This window comes from Passer montanus, unplaced genomic scaffold (assembly GCF_014805655.1).
Source record: "Passer montanus isolate IOZ18808 unplaced genomic scaffold, ASM1480565v1 scaffold10, whole genome shotgun sequence".
Taxonomy (NCBI): Eukaryota; Metazoa; Chordata; class Aves; order Passeriformes; family Passeridae; genus Passer; species Passer montanus.
This window is the reverse complement of record NW_024356505.1, coordinates 24,399,362-24,416,636: the sequence shown is the minus strand read 5'-3', so window position 1 is coordinate 24,416,636 and position 17,275 is coordinate 24,399,362. Positions and strand designations below refer to the sequence as shown.

Genomic DNA, 17,275 nt, shown 5'->3' with positions numbered 1-17,275 from the left:
CTTCACTGTAATAAAACAGATTTCAAGTAAAATAAAAAAAAAGTTCCAGAAATGCTGTAGTTTCTGTTGGTTAATTGCATAGTGTGTAATGTGCAGGGAGTTGCTGGAATTACGCGCCCAAACTGCAAAAATGCATAATTTTCCTCCAATTTTCAGTATATAACTAGGGGAAAGAAAAAAAAATAAAAAACTAACACAAAAACAAAAACAACAACCAAAAAATTGCAAATTATCCGAAAAAAAATGGAGGAAAAAACTATGTTAAGAAGGCAAGAATGACCTCTTAGGCAGGCTTGTAACAATATTATTGAGAGTTTTAGGAAAACATAGTGAGAATTTGCTGAAAGCCTGCCAGTTAATTGTGGGGGTTTGTCCTTGATCATGTGGAGGAAAGAATGTAATAAAATTTTATTTTATTTGATTCCAAAACAGTATCTCATCACCAGGGCATTCTTTTCCTATAAGACAATATCCTAACTTAAACCTTTGCTGCAAATATGAGATCTACTTTGACAAAAAGCTTTTATTGAATTCTGTGAAAAGAATGAGTTGAAAAAAACATAATTAGTAATTGCAGCTTTCAGCTAAACAGAGCAAAGTCTTTGAAAGTTGCACCCTGAGAGCATTCCTGAAAGGAAGCTGAGAATTTTTCTATGTATAGCAAGTTATTAAAATAATGATTAAAATAAAGCTTTTAAGTAGATAAGTCAATGAAAGGATGAAAAGTGGAAGTGATTTTTTTCTTTTTTATGATGGGGGCCACTTTCTAATATTTCACAAACCAGTTGAAAAAATGTGCCTCAGTTCACAGAAAATGGTGCACTTTTCAAACAAGCATGTTTCTTACATATTTCCAAAGAAAATTTTTTTCAGTTTCATTCTCAATGACAACAAGGTCACCACCATTCTTCTTGCAAAAGCCTCTGGCTCTTTCCATAGACATTGCTTCTTTGCTGAAGTAGTATTCCTTGTGTTTGTATATGATCCAGTCATCCTCACCAACAACGTATTCATAACCTGCAAATGAAAACATTAATTACCTGTAATAGAAATTAACCTCATTACATGTTCATTAATTTTATTTCATTGGAAGCACAAGACTTACTGAATGTGGAATTAGGCTCTGGTTTCGGTGAGGTTCCTGCAATATAAATCAATATTTGAGTATATTATGTTTCTCAGCTGTCTCTCAATTATATTTACACAGTAGTTAGCATTTTAATTACAAATAATAATCTTAAGGGTTACTCAGTATATTAAGCTTATTTTAGTCACAGAATTTCTCAGAGTATCTGAAAAAACAAGGGCTACATTCAGCAAGTAGCATGTTAGAGCTCATTGTAAGTTAACCTTACAGAAAATGCTCATCTTTAGGCTGTTGTGTTTCTCTTCCCCAACATACTATATATACCTTCCAAACCTGCCTGTGTATTTCATGGATTAATTAATAGTTTTCAACTGCCTTTACTGAAATTATAGGTATAAACTATTTTATTGTGATGGATGGCATAGCTGTCTCTAATACATGCAGATAGTGTGATCTGACCTGGGAAGAAGGTTCTTATTTACCTCTAAAATTTGCTAAAGAGAGAAAGTTATCTTACCTTTTTTAATCTGGCAAACAAAGTCCAGCATGTGTTCACAAAATAAATCATTCCAGTTCATGTTGAGATAGCCAGTAAACACACCACATTTTTCATTCCCATCATAATTATTTGGTTCTCCATGTGACCATTTTTCAAAATTTACCTGTAGTGAAAACACGACTTTGTTACTAGTTTCCTTTTAAAAGAAAACAATCATTCTGCTAAAGAATGTACTTTATTTGATTTCATGGTTCATCTTGTTCTTTAATGCCAGACCTTTTAAGGAGAAGTGCATGACACTTGAGTAGAATAACAATTCATCTGTGTGTTTATAAGCCATGTTAGTAAACCAGGAAACTCTTGCCCCATTTGTTACCAGGAGAGATGATGTTCTCCTGTCAAGCTCTAAAAAGGAACATGTTTTCTGATTTCTGGGTTGTTTGTCCTGCTCAGATGTTCCAACCCAAGACAATCCATTGGTGCTGCCATATGCCTTGGGCCTGGCAGATCCTGATCTACTTAAGACAATGAGGGCAGCAAAGCCAAGCTGGTGTAGGTGTACAAAAATATTTATTGCAGCAAATTACAAATGGGAATTTAGAGATTAGCACAATCAGACTTGCTTGAAACAGGAGCTAGACTACATCATCTTTTATTACTGTAAATGCTGTATTTTTGTCTATAACTATGAACTATTAGAAGATTTAAGACTAATTCCTACAAAGGAATCAGGTACTAAAGACTTAAGGTTACTTGCATTTTATATAGGAGATATAAGAGCTTTCTGCCAAGAGAGACTAAAAAAAAAAGAGTCAAAAAGCTGGAATAACAAATTATTTACTCACTGGTGAGCCATCACTCCATGTAAATCCACTATCAGAGTCCAAGGCACTTAAACCCATCCAGTAAGAATAGTGAATATAACCTCTGTCTCTGAATGATTACAAATAAAGAGAATGAGACACAGCATGAAACAGAGAAGTGGAATGCATAGCATTACATTATTGTCAACACACTTGATACTCTAGGTATAATTTGAGACAATCATATAAAGTAATCATTCAATTGTCATGTGGGGAAAACCAGCCTGGGACTACATGTGCCAGGAAACAGTGAAACACAAAATTTTATGGGAAAGATCACAAATGCCATAGGTCCAGAAAAACTGAGTTAAAAGAAAATATATGTAAAGGTCTTGGTTCCACTAAGTAGCTTAAGCATTCAAATTCAGACCTGCCAGCACTCATGGACTTGATTTAAACATTTATACAAGCATATCAATATGGTCAGATTTTTCTTAGTCTTCCAATTTTCCCCCTTACTTAATCTAGGAAACCAGCGCAAAACATTCTTTTAATCAAGAGTATTTTATCTACTGATCAGCTACAAATAAGGCAAGAAGATCTGTTTTATCTCTTTGAATTAATTTCAATTAAAACCAATTTTGATGATACTTCTCTCAATTTTGTTTATGTTCAGGCAACTTTAGTGCAGGGCACCATCTTCCCAGAGGCATGTCAAGAAAACCTTTTGCGCACCTCTTTTTGCCCATTTTTTCTCCCATTTTTACACCATCTTTGTAAAGTAGAAATTGATCATCAGAAATCCTTTATGTCTTTCAGACAAGCATTTTTAAAATTTTTCTTTTTCTATTTAAATGATGGACTTTGCAGATACTTACAGTCTAGCTATCAGGTTTTGTTCTTCTTCACTGTGGATACATGCAAGATCTCCTCCAATAGTTCTACAAAAATCTCTTGCTTCAAACCATGTTTGCATTTTTTCCCTTCCTCCCTGAAAAATCTATAGAAAGCGGGCAATTAAATACTGTATTGGATATTACAGATATTTGAAAAACACAAATATGGACTTCTATCTTGCTTCTGATCTTCTGGTCTCATTCTATTCCCGACTATGTAATTGTTCAACCTGTGGTTGTCTATCAAATTTGATTATTGCTTTTCCTGTCATCTCAGAGTTCCTGTGGCTCCAAACTTCAGTTCATACACATACAGATTTTTCCAACATTTTCCACTTGGGAAACGTTATCTCTGCTGGGCATGTTATCACAGTCTGTCTGTCAAATAGGCAGGGTAAAATCCACCTCCCATGCATGAACAAAATATATTCTTATTTAAATGGCAAACATTTGCATTCAGAATTGAAACACCTACTTTGAAGCAGAAGCTGCTCTGAGAAACAGACTGCCAACCCTCTGGGCAAAACAGGACAGGGGATGTTGTTGGAGGAGGCGGAGGGGGGGTGACTCCCTCCACCAGCTGCTTGCAGAGAAATGTGTTGGTCTCTTCACAGTTCAAAACATCCCATAATCCAGCTGAACGTCCTGTTGCCATGGCCACGCAGCCTGTCTCCTCTCCTTCATAAAACATAAAGTTGTTAAATCTTATTGATGACTACATCTTCTCAAAATATCTGCAGTTTTTTTAAGAGTAACCTGTTCCTGCTGTGTTTAGACACCAGTGGCTCACAATAGCTCATATGCCTTCCTATTAAATCATTAAAATATTTTTGTAATGTAAGTTTCTTTTATGTTATGCTAGGAGTTACTTAAAAATGCCATCAAATGACAAAAACCTAGTGACACCCACAGACACGTGCAGTCCCAAGTGGTCTTCTAGAAGGAGTTGCCACAATCTCCGATCAATCCCTTTAGCACAAATAGAAAGCAGCATTACCCTTTTTGCTGCTTTATGCCAGAGAGTTTCTAAACCACTTTTTAGCTTTCAAACCCTCATCTTGTCATTCCCCAGAGCAGGAACTCAATGGCCCAATGGCACTTACCAGGCATTCCCACATTCCAGTGAGTGAAGGTGACAGGATCTCCACTAGCCCACTTGAATGTCCCCTGTTCTTCCACATCTGAAAGACCAACCCAGAAGTATTTTTCTGGTTTGAATCCAATTATGGAGGTCAGAAAAGCTTGTTCATATCTGCAAAGAGTAAGGACCAAACTATTTTATCACATTTTATCAGAATTTGTTCATTTCTTCATACAGTTAATGGTAGCAAATCTGGTAAATATAAGGTGATTTGTCAATATGTACAAAATGAAGCAAGGGTAATTATCTTACTTCTATAGTTGTAATTATCATACAAAATAATTTTTCCCTTATATTTTGCCCAAGTAAATTATATCTAGAATTTAGGATGATTCTATTCACCTTTTAACTGTGCAATGAACACAAGCCAAACTATACTTAAGGTAATGTCTATATATTTCTCATTCTGTATTAATAAGAACTACAGTGATTTACTGAGCTTTATGATAAAGCTCAGTAAGAGCTTCTAGATCTTTAAATCTTGTAACTGTGGGGGGAAAAAAATTCTAAAATTCTTCCAGATCTGGCTGGTACAAAGAATAAAAAAAAAAAAGGCTGAAAGGCTTGAATCCAAGAGAAATAAATAGTTCCATGTTTATGTATTTATTTTTAGTTCAATAAGTTTTAAAACTGTGGGGGGAAAAAAATCTACTTTTATTCTAAAATTCTTCCAGATCTGGCTGTTGCAAAGAATAAAAAAAAAAAGGCTGAAAAGCTTGAATCCAAGAGAAATAAATAGTTTCATGTTTATTTAGTTCAATAAGTTTTAAAGCAATCTGCCAATCTGGAGCTGTTGTGCAGGTGACCCAATTTTTTAATTTCCAGAGGCGACAACAGTGTAAATGTGTAGTAACAATAGCCTGAATAATTGTATTGATGACCTAAAAGCCCCTGATGTATTATGCAATACTTCATCAGCTCTACCTTAAATTTTCCTGGAAAGAGTGGTATCACACTAGATAGACATTATGAATAACTGCTAAGTAAGAAGAAATTTCTGTTTAACACTTCCATCATTGTTATATACATGAGGACAAGAGTTATGTTTCCATACCTGTCTCTTACAGTAGCCAGGTAACCTTTGTTTTCTTCACAAACTTTTTTTGCATCTGAAAATGTTGTTGGCAACTGCACCAAGGAGTAACAGTAAAAGCCATGCTTTATCCAGCCCTGTCAGTGTAGAAGCAGAGATGTGCAGAGAGGCTGTCAGATTGCATGGCTTTGTGCACTTCCAAATGCCACACTAGTACCACACCCCAAGTCTAAGCTGATCCCAAAGGCCAAGAAAGGAACCAAGAGGTTAACCAAACATCGCTTTTGTGACCATAACTCCATGTCTTATCCCTTGATACAGGACACACCAGGGGTCTTTGCAAACAGTGAGCTGTGGTTATGCCTTGGGGCTGGTAGCCACAACCACCTTGCAGTTCCCTGTGTAAAGCTTCCTCTGCCTCCTCAGTGCATAAGCAGCTGTTACAAGAGTTTACAATCTGCAAAACAGCCAGCTCCAATATTCCTGATTCCTGTGGCAGACTGATAGAACTGAGGAGGCATGCAACCCTTGACATGTGTATTACACCCTGAAAAGATTGCTCTGCAGAGAGTGGCTTTTATGGGTGCAGTGATCAGTTCCACAGTAGGAGAGAGCTGAGTGAAATACACTTGTAAGGGAATAAAAAAATAAGTCAATCTCCATTTCAGTTAAATAAAGCAAAAGTTTTCCTATTGGTCTAAGAAGTATCAATACATATGAAATAGTTTTCTAGGCTGCACCAAGAATAGTCAAAATAATTTACCTCCGTTATAGTTATTATCATGGGAGTGAAAGTAATATGCAATCACCTTTTACTGCTTTTGTTTTACACTTACTTTCTGGCAGCCTGGGTAAGTAATTTCAGCCTCCCCTGCTTCTTCAGCCAAGGGTTTCCTTTTACAGACATAGCCAAATTTCATTTCACAAGCACTGTCAGCCCAGGATCCATCCTAAGTATTGTAAAAAGAAATCATAAAGAGAATTGAAAGCTAGAGACAGTTCAGGTCCAACGAGAATATCCATCCTCAGAAAGAACCCTTCAGTCTTCCTATGGCTGAGACTGTTTCAGCTCTCTTTCTTGCCTTGTTTTTTCCTCCAAAACTCACAAATGCATAGAGTAAGGGATACATTTCCTCAGAGGTGTGAGAAGGTATCTATTAAAGATTCAGGGACTGATGAGAGCAGGAAAGAAACATTAGGTTCTTCTCTATTCTCACCAGCATAACATCTATTATGGTCATATAACCAGATGACTATGGCAAGGAGTTTCTTGATAAACCAAACATAAAATATGAAAAAATGACTTCTGTAAGTCTTTTTCCACAGAATTACACTTTTTTTTTTTTAATAATGAGTAGAAAACAAAATAAAATCTTGGTTCGTGCCTCCAAAGTAACTCTAAAACTCATATATTTTAGTAGTTTTAGGGAAAAAAAAATGAGAATGTCTGTGCTCCAATAATCTATTTGTCTATGATCAGTCATGTTCCATGTGGGTGATAAGTGATTTCAACCAATTTCAGATGGGAATTGTCTCAGAGAAGACAAAGTCTCCATGCAGTGCAGTGCTTCTGGTGCATCACACAGCTTCCTAGATCTGGTCTTGAGTATCTCTCGACAGTAAAATATCCTAAATTAAAGCAAGTTCATAAGTTTGTGGTTTTGGGTTTTTTTTTTCATCATGAATGTTTTCATTTAGGAGGCAAAAAGACAGAAGAAAGCATGAAAGAGGGGGAAAGGATTTTTACCTGTCCCTTCATAAGGATGCAATCTGCCTTATTCCAAGTGTGGGTTGGCTGTCCATGGTTCCATTTGGTATAAGTCACAGGTGTGCCATCACTCCATTCAAAGTACATTTGAATCCTGAAGTCATTTAGACCAATCCAGAGTTCATCATCTGGCTCTGGGAACACAAAGTTAATTGTAGGTATGGATATATCATAGAATGGAGTAATTACATCTCACACCCACTTTTGACTGAAGAACTTAAAAAAAAAAAAATAAGACCATGATTATAATGATTAAATGAATAATAGCAAGAGCATAATCCCAGATTAAAAAAAAAAAAGAAAGTGATCTTCAGGAATACTCACTGTACCCGAGCTGTGACACTGTAAAACTGTACTCTTCAATATTATGAATGCTCGCCAGCTCTCCATCCTCTTTTCTGCAGGAAGACTGTGCTTCTTTCCATATTTTTGGAGTTCTATAAATTCTGTAGCAATGACCTGCATAGGCCACCCATTCCCTGGGGCATTTAAAATGCTTTGAATCACCTAAAAAATTGATATTATTAATGAGAAGTTCTTTTTCAGTGTTTTATTTACATCAAAAAGAAAGCTACCTGTGCCGATATGAATTTGAAATGTTGGAACACATACTGAAAGAGGAGAGAAACCAACGTCTGAGGGTACAAAGATTAAAAACATATTTTTTCCTTCCTATTTGTGCTTGGAGCTCCCAAAAAATTGTTTTACAGGATTAAGTAAATACTGAGTAATTTGGCATGCAAATGTGCAGGGCACAAGTCCACATCAAATCCCTCTCAGTGAGGCTCTGGGAACAGCCAGGTCCTACAGAAAAGGGACTCTTTTCCTACTCATGGACTCTATCTTGGTGAATTTTGTAGCTTTTTTTTTCTGAAAACAGCAGGTGCTCAGGAGCGAGTTGGAGCTCCTACACAGCCCAAGTCATATCCATGTCCAAACACAACCATGTTATACCAGAAATGTTATACCAGGCATTCCAGCTGCACAGAAATGCCACACACTTTGTTCAACACTGCTTTCTTGGTATGAATTCAGTATGGCCAGCCCATCTTCCATTGCTTGTAAAGTTGCCATGCTCTGCACCTACAGAGCAAACTGAAGAGGGGAGGATGTGTGCCCAGAATTGGTGTCTGGTCAATTGCTTTGTCTGATTCTCCCTGGTCATGGTTTGGACCTGGGCAAATTACATTCCCCTGAGCAACATCCAAACATAGTTTGAAGGTTAGCAGGGTCAGAAACCTGTTCAAGTGAGCTGCCTGGATACAGCCAGAAAGTACAGGACATGCATGCTCCCCTGAGCTGTATGATCTCAGATACTCATATAGATTAGGAGAGTGAGGTGCTGTGAAGTTAGTTATGTGCTGGGAATTCCCAGTTAAGCAACTGCACGCCTTTTTCTTTACATAGCTAATCTGTAATAGACCTAATCTGCCTCAAGTAAAAAGAGAGCTCAACAGGGGAAAGGTTCCAGATGCGTAGTCTGATTTTTTCCTTTCAGAATAGAACAAAAAGGGTCACAGAGAGCAGGGGAGCATGAACTCTGGCTCAGATCTTTTAGCAGGGCATAGGTTTAGAGTGTATATCAGATCAGAGGATATTTATCAGTATTTCATGGTCTGGATAACATGGCTAAACACCTAATCCTGCCTTCTTCTTTACCCTGGGCTCTTTTCCAAATGATGAACAGCATTTAGACATCATCTTTAAAATGAGCCAGAAAATTAAAGTCTTCTCAGTATTTGACCCAGGTCAACAAGTGTAAGCAATGTGTTTTGACAATATGTTGCCTTTTCATGTATGACATCCTCACAACATTTCACTGATTGTAAAAGCAGCCTTAGCTTTTGACCAGCATACCTGAGGCGATGGTGAAAGAATCCAGGGAGGTGTTTCTCTTTTGGCAGATATATCCCAGTTTCCGATCACACAGCTGGTTTTCCCATTTGCCATTCCTACCTTGGAAGGTCCCACATATTTTTCCAGATTCCACAGAGGGATTTCCTTTAAAAAAAAAAGCAACAGAATCCCTCTGTTAACAGTGAAACTTTTCACCTCTTCACAGGAGGGGGTGTGCATGACCTTTGCAGCTGCAAAGCCACAGGGGTATTATTCTTTAGAGTGATAAATCCCAAGAGGTGTGACAAGGGAGCATCACTGTGGTGGGAACAGGAGAGAAGGAGAGAGAAGAGGAGGAAATTTTGACCCAGATATTGATCATAATTTAAGAAAAGTGCACTTACCTGGAGCCCAGTTGAGGTATCTGAAAGGGCTTCCCCCAGCCCACTTCCAGCCACTGTCAAGTGCATCATAGAGACCGATCCAGAGCTTTGCATTGATGCCCAGGTCACTAGTGAGCCCTAAATGGCCAAAAGTCAGGTTTTAAATGCCACTGATTTAAGTTATTCAATAAAACTTGAAATAATATTTTAAAGCACAAGTGATAAAATTTTTTAGTATAAGTTAGATTATTTTCATTATTTTAATATAGGGTTCTGTGAGAAGAACAACTCTTGTACAAATGTCACTGGGACATATTTTAAGAGATAGATATTAGTATCCATGTTAAATCCTTGGATCTGACTTACATTTTAAACAGTACTTTTTTCTTTTTCTTTTTTTTTTAATTTTAGGGTATTTTTACTTTACCTAATAAATACATTTCTTCACGAAGGTCTGTGATGCTCAGTAATTCTGCATCCTGCTGCTGGCAGCTTTTTCTTGCTTGGTGCCATGTCAAAAGTGACTCTGAGTTTATCTGATAGCGTGTTTCTGTCACAGGATTTGTTCTCCAAAACTTTTTGTGGGTGGTGTCTATAAAAGATGATTCCAGCAATTTGACAAGATAATCATGTTTACTAACCCAGAAAATAAAATCTTTGCTGCAGACTAAAACTATATAACTGTGTGATTTGATAATTTTTACATACCTTTTTCCTCACATAAATATACTTTTGTTCATTCAGCATTAAAAATGTTTCAGTCTGATAGCGTGTTTCTGTCACAGGATTTGTTTTCCAAAACTTTTTGTGGGTGGTGTCTATAAAAGATGATTCCAGAAATTTGACAAGACAATTATGTTTACTAATCCAGAAAATAAAATCTTTGCTGCAGACTAAAACCATATAACTGTGTGATTTGATAGTTTACATATCTTTTTCCTCACACAAATATACTTTTGTTCATTCAGTATTAAAAATGTTTCAATCACATAAGGAATTGTTTATCCTTACAAACCTAATTTTTCTACATTGACCCTGTTCCTTTTTATTTATTTAACTCATCTACTTCTCTCACATTTCAGTCCACATTAACCCACTCATTGATAAATTCTACCCCTACAAGTATTTCTCTCTTCACCATATAGAAGTTTTGGTTTCCACACCCATTTCTTACCTTCAGACCCTCTTATGCTCTTCCAGACCACCCAATTAAACAGAAATTACCATTTCCACACAATCACACGTGAATAGGGGATGAAGGGCAGGGAATTTGTGTATGGAAACACTGAAGGCAGGTGAAGGTCATTGCCTTCAGTGTGTTCTGCACCCTTCCCTTCACAAAAGCCCTCCTGCTCTCTCCTTCATCCATTAACACACCACAGTCTCCTGATAAATCTCACCTTCCTCATCCACTGCACTTCCTTTTGTCTTAAAACCCAGTCCTAGGGTTTTCCTCTTTGTTTACCCATCAGTCCCAGTCACCACCCTCAGAATACTCCCTGTGAATACCAGTCTTGGGGACACTGTAGGACTGTGGGAATGCAGAGCAGATGGCTCATGTCCTTGTTGATGCCTCATGTCCCTGTTGCACAGCTCACCAGTGAACTAGGTGAGCCAGAATTCAGCTCAATGTCCAATGCTACTTCCACATCCCAAGAACATTTTGACCATGACAGTGGATGACACTTTTTCTTAACAGCTTTCCTGAGATTTTTATAAATAAATTACCTTTTATTGGGCAGTTTCCAAACAAATGGTCTTTATCAAAATCTGGAGAAGTTGCACACCAGAGGGAGTCTGCATCATCCTTTCCAGGGATGCATTCAGCATACCATTTCCCCTGGTACTTAAAAGGGAACACACAGGGTGCACCAAAGGCATTTCCTCCCAGGGTATAGATATCTATGGAGAAAAGCAGACATCAATACTCAACAATCAGCTGGCATCAGATGCTCACCAAAGTGACACTCACAGCCAGTTTTCCATGGGCAAAGCTGAGTCATTCAGGGCTCAATCCACCAGTGCTTTGTTGCTCCAAACCTCTAAAGGGCTGTTGTGCCAATCAGGTATGGCTGTGGCACAACATTCAGAACTTAGACAGTCAAACACTTAATTTGGCCTCAAACTAATTTCTGTTTAACTTTGTCATGCCATTGCTTTCTGGACTCTTGTGTCGGAGGTCCCTGTGACTCAGTTTTTCCCATGACATACATACTTCTGTCCTTAGATAATATATATATTTTCTCTTTTTTTTTCCCCCTGCATTGATAAAAAAACTTGGAAAGGAGGTATCACAACATTTTTATTAGTCTTCATGAGAGGAAGCTGTATCTTAAATTTGCAAGGACTCTGCTAGGAAGTGACACTTCCATCACTCTTCACTCTAATTTGTCCGTACAAAATTATGACAAACTTGATTCCTGTGCAACAGCTGCAGTGTACAACAAAAAAATTATTCTATTGTTATTTAAATTCCCAACATACCAGTGTCACAACAGAAAGGAGATTGATCACTTTATCCTGAATGCCCTCTCTACATAGCCCAAGAGCCATAAAATTGTAGGAAAAAGAGGTCTTACTCTCTAGGGGTCTTTTTCCAGGATGATAAAGCATTGCATCCTAAACCATTTTGTACCATTTTTCCTTTTGTTTTTTTTTCTACTTTTTGTTTTTACTAGGCCTGGAAAACACTAGGTAAATAATGTTAATGGTGGATTCCTTCACTTAGAAATTCACTTATAGATTATTAGTGGTCAATCCAAGTAAAGCCAATAAAAAAAATAAATATAACACAATCATCTCTTCTACAAATTGATCAGACATATTTTAAAACAGTCATAGATTTCCTTTTGCTGTTGTTGTACAAACAGAATTCCCATTCTTCCTTATGTTTGCATCATGGACCTTTGTAATTTTATTCTATCATTTCAAAGAATTGCCCTTTATAAATTATGCAGAAATGTATACAACTATATTTGCTGAAAAGTAGACAGAGATATTCACCTTTAGTTTCTACATCTTATTTATAATTAGTTCCTCTGCTGATGTCACCCTAAGAAAATGGTTGCTGCCTGTCAAGTAGGCAGTGGCATGCTTTGTAGGAAGGGGCAGTCAAGTCACCAAGAAATAGAGATGGAATTTCAGTACTCACCCTCATAGCGCTGAGAGCACACACTGTCTGCACTTCCATGGATTTTCCACCTGCTCCCTTTGCTAGATACTTTGGACAGCCTCATTTTCTTCCCCTTCCCCTTGCCATAGCTGAGAAACAAATCCTTGCCATAGGTTGCAAGTGTCTCATTTTTGCATTCCCACCACTGGAGTTCATTTGTCCTGTTGCAGGATTCCAAGGTGACGGCAGCCTCGTCGTCCTTGGCGAGCACTCCCAGGCACAGCTTGAGTGCCACGCTCAGCAGCTGCGTGGGAGAGACCCACCTGAACTTCTGAAACTCATCATGCTCATCACACGTGGTGGTTATGACTGAGCTGGAGTTCTGAGCTTGGGCACACAGCTTGTTATCTTCATTATAGATTGAAAATATTCCCCTACCTATAAAATAAAATTGTAATGCAAACACTTGAGGAGGGGTTTCTTAGGAGATAAAGGCAATTAATTGCTATATGACAGTCTGCTACCAAAAAAAAAAATAAACCACCAAAACCAAAAGAAAAAAAAAAACAAAAAACCAAAAAAACCCCAAACCAACCAACAAAACAAAACCAAACCAAAAACCCCAAAATAATATATATAGTTCACAGAGAGATAAATCAAACAAAGTTAATCGTTGGTATGAAGGATATTTATAAAAATATTCTTAAAATGAAAAAACACAAGAGCTGAAAATACAGCTCTTTCAAGAGAAATTGCTCTTCTTCATAGCCCTCCTGAAACCACAGTGGTCTCAAAAAGCATGTCAAAAATGACCTTCATTATATTTCATCATTTCTTCAAGGTTCCACAAAATCATATTTAAATGGACTTTAATTCTGCATGGAAGGGTACTTTTTTGCTTTAGAGCTATTACAAATTATTTACATACTCAAAATTAAATAATTTTTATATTTGGCCAAGAAAAACACTGGTTTTCAGCTCACCAAGAAAGTGTATTTTTCATTTTTGGTTAATTATCTTGGAAATTTTTAGCAGCTGGGCAAAAATTCATTTCTTCACAGAGTTTTACTTGTAGGTTTCTCAGGAGGGAAGCCACAACTTGCAGCATCATCAGTTCTAAGAACAGTTAAACTACACCAATGTCCTAAGTGCTATTAATAACAACATTTGTAAATAGAAATGTGAGACACTGAAAGTCAGAGTTTTGTTTCTTAAAGTCCACTTCAACAAAAAGCCTCCTCAAAAATCTCACTGTTTTTGCATCTCAGCTTGCATCCCTTTTCTCCCTTCTAGGTGACAGGCAACATCACCCAACTCACTCGGCTGTGCCATTGATCTTTACCCAAGGTTTCTTGCCAAGGCCAGAAGCTTGTATTAAACTGGGTCTTCACAACCCTCCCACCCCAAAGCTGACAGGGAGTGCTTGAGCAGCCTTGGTATCGTTGCTCTGAAAGGCTACAGACCAGAACAAGCCAGATAATATTTTCCCTGACAGAGCTCTCTGGCTGCAGTGGTTCTTGGGCAGGTTGGCAGAGGATGGGATAGAGCTGGCTTGGTCTCACCCAAAAGCATGCCCAGAAGAAATTGCCTGTGGTGGATTACATCATTGATGCATTGGATGGTCCCTGCTGCCATTCAAGCAATAGTACTGGACTTCCAGAGTTCTCTAGCTGGGAACTTGCCATGGAAAAGACACAGTGTCTCTTTTTTTTTTTTCCTCTCAGCAGTTGAAGGGTGTGAAATCTAAGGGATGGTAGATGTTAAGGTCCTTCTTAAAGCTCTCAGCTTGGAAACGAGTTTTCAATATGCACTGATCAGTATGCTATGGTCTAAAAGAGCTGCCAAAAAACTCAAAGCACACATCAGCCAGTAGTTCTGCGCATTCTGAGAATTCGCTGCTTTGTACTAAGCTCTTCTGGCCTCCAATGGGGTAAAGTTTTTGTCAGCTTTTGTCTGCATTCAGCTTTCTCAAGAATCAGCACTGACAAGGTTATGGCCACCTCTGCTGGCATATTCCTTTCACTTATATACCGCATTGAAACCTGGGTTAAGGAAAGAGAATGCCTATGCAGGTATCACCAAACTTCAAGCTGAACATAACATTTTCAAATCATATGCTGTGACTAGATCTAAATTCACTGCCCACTAAGGGAGATAACTAGAACAGATGCTAAAGAACTTAAAAACCTCCACACTAAGCAGAGGGCAAAGACTTACCAGACATTTGAAGAGATGTACTAATGGAGAGAAGAAAAATCAGCTGCAAGTAGAGAGACATGGCAAATATTTCACTCCTTTCTTCCCTTCGTATTGGTCCTAAAGACCAAGTCAGTGCCTTGCAAGAAAACCCCACTGCACTGAAATGGATTAACAAACCCTTTTTAAGACCAAATGGATACAGGGAAGTTCTGAGCTTCAAATAAGGAACTGTGTCATGTCACATGAGTAATTTTGAAATAATACATTAATGAGTAAACTTTGCTTCCTAAGCTAGTTTTTCTACTATATAAAAGTTTGCCATGGAAATATAAGATGTAACAGGTAAGATTTTAGTGTGGATTTTTAAGACATACCTTATAACTCAGAATCATTATTTTTGCCAAAAGGTGAGATTACTGTCTCATTTGCAGAAATAAATAAGAGAAGTAAAAAGGAAGAGCAAGATTTGTCTGTATCAATATATGATGAAAAAAGCCAGAGTGCACTGCAGTTTTGTGAAAAATCTGCTGGGACACCATGCATAGTTACATCAAGTAACTATGACCCTGGAGTGAGAGAGAAACAGAATTTTCCATGCCTGAAATTCCACAGAAAAGAAAAAAACAGGCTGTAGAAAGTCAGATCTGCATTCTGCAGGAGACACCTATTATTTATTTTGCTCCATTCTTGCAGGAATAATTACCCAGCTGACAGTAACCACTGAAAAAATTGGGAAAGAAAACACACAATCCTAGGAAGAAAAAAACCAAAAAAACCTGTAACTGGAAAATACTGCATTTTCAATTGCTGCTAGTGAGGAAAACTAAACTGATGAGGAATACTGCCTCATTTTTCATCCCACTAGTCTGTGAAAGTTTGCACCCCATAAAGTGTACACCCTACAGGCATTCTGACAAAATTCTGATGTTTATTTGATAAAGCTTTCTCCATGATAGTTTAAAAAGCTCAAAAATCTTAGAGCACAGGGACAAGAAAAGGGACTCTGGTGGAAGCTTTACATCAGTTTTTGTGTATGGACTTCGAAAATTTTCATTTCCCATACCTCCAGGAGAGGCTGGTGTGGCATACCTTCCCCAGTATTGCATCTGCAGCAAAATTGCTGCTGTTGCAGGTAGTGAAAAGCCTGGACACCCACATGAAGTTGTGGGATTTTGCTTCTATTACTCTGACTCAGATATAGATGAACAACTGGGTCTGAAAATGTATGCAGGGAATTGGAGTAGAAAAAAACCACAGCAGTGAGTGAGAACAGTGGAACCCCAAGGCCAGCAGACACAGCTAGAACAACACCATGCAAAGAAGGGAGCCTGAAAAGGATACTGAGACCTGAGCAAAGTGGAAGAAATGAGGGTTGCTCCACAAAGCAGCAGAATCCAATTACTCACTAAGCTATGATCCATATGTAAGGATGGCTGCAGTCAAGCATTCTGGTACTTGCCAACACTAGAATGTTTGAGCATGCAGCCTCAGTTTTCCAACTTTCCTTCCTTCCTTGTTCAGGAGCAAGACATATATGTCCTGTGGTTCTGCTGTATAAAACATCTCCGAATATACAAATCTACCAGAGTGTCACAAGGACAATTACAACAGAGAAAAGGAAACTGGTTCTGTTCTGAATACAGACCAGTGGTGGGTGAGGGACTGGTACTGATAATCTGTTGAGAGAGGCTGAACAAGAGTAAAACCTACCGAAGTCAGCTTTACCTCAGTGTTTGTGTGTTTGAGCAGATTGCATCACAGCCCACAAAGCGGGAAAGAAAACCAGAGGACTGGGAAGATGTGCCCCAGGATCTGCCATTTGGCAAAGCACAGCCTGACATTTTAAAAGTGGCGAGGAACAAAAGCTGCTGGGGTTTGTGTTGAGTCAGCATTGTTCCTCTGGCAATCTCTGCTCCCAGGCAGGAAGTTACACTCACAGTGTGCAGATTCACCACCTTTCTTCTAAAGTCCAAACTTTTTCAGAGAAAAGGGGAAATGAGAATTAAACACAAGTGTATCAAGAAACACAGCAATGTGAAGAGACAAAACCTTACACACTATTGACTATTGCCATCAAGTCATTCCTCAGGTGCTCACAGAAATGGATGGATGAGGCCATCTTGATTCAACTGGATGCTTCCCTATATTAATTTTTGAAAACCCACTTAAAATATGAAAGTAATTTTGTGATCATTTAGCCTGTTATAGCTTGATATAAGATTTCAATCCAGAATCCCCGCACAGAGGACAATCACAGTTTCCAAGCTATAAACATTTATTTTTTTAAAAAAACCACTCTAAACTTCAGTAGGAACATTCTAGCCCAAAAGAAAAAAAGAGAATAACCTTTCTATTTTTCTATTTTCATGCTACATAGTGAATGATTTTTTTCCTTTCATTTTTCTAAACCACCTGATCAAATGTAAGAAATCTTGGCGGCATCAGAGGATTATAGATATAAACTATTAAGGATATATTAAAAATTACTTTAAATTACTTTTCTATTAATATTCCCTTG

At 37.9% G+C, this 17,275-nt stretch overlaps 1 protein-coding gene across 1 annotated transcript in view; it reads right to left on the bottom strand.

The window, feature by feature from the left end:
- The window catches only part of LOC120501657 (macrophage mannose receptor 1-like), a 31,721-nt gene extending 16,793 nt beyond the window's left edge, over positions 1–14,928 (bottom strand). The window contains exons 1-17 of the mRNA XM_039708224.1: positions 14,776–14,928; positions 12,598–12,996; positions 11,175–11,348; positions 9,874–10,038; positions 9,468–9,584; positions 9,085–9,228; positions 7,552–7,734; positions 7,207–7,361; positions 6,296–6,409; positions 5,481–5,596; positions 4,389–4,537; positions 3,761–3,963; positions 3,268–3,389; positions 2,432–2,519; positions 1,605–1,749; positions 1,106–1,141; positions 848–1,017 (exon numbers count right to left, since the gene is read on the bottom strand). Of these exons, the coding sequence (XP_039564158.1) occupies positions 848–1,017; positions 1,106–1,141; positions 1,605–1,749; positions 2,432–2,519; positions 3,268–3,389; positions 3,761–3,963; positions 4,389–4,537; positions 5,481–5,596; positions 6,296–6,409; positions 7,207–7,361; positions 7,552–7,734; positions 9,085–9,228; positions 9,468–9,584; positions 9,874–10,038; positions 11,175–11,348; positions 12,598–12,996; positions 14,776–14,836 (2,541 nt within the window). The 5' untranslated portion in view covers positions 14,837–14,928. The remainder of the gene's footprint in view (positions 1–847; positions 1,018–1,105; positions 1,142–1,604; positions 1,750–2,431; positions 2,520–3,267; positions 3,390–3,760; positions 3,964–4,388; positions 4,538–5,480; positions 5,597–6,295; positions 6,410–7,206; positions 7,362–7,551; positions 7,735–9,084; positions 9,229–9,467; positions 9,585–9,873; positions 10,039–11,174; positions 11,349–12,597; positions 12,997–14,775) is intronic.
- Positions 14,929–17,275: the final 2,347 nt, after the last annotated feature.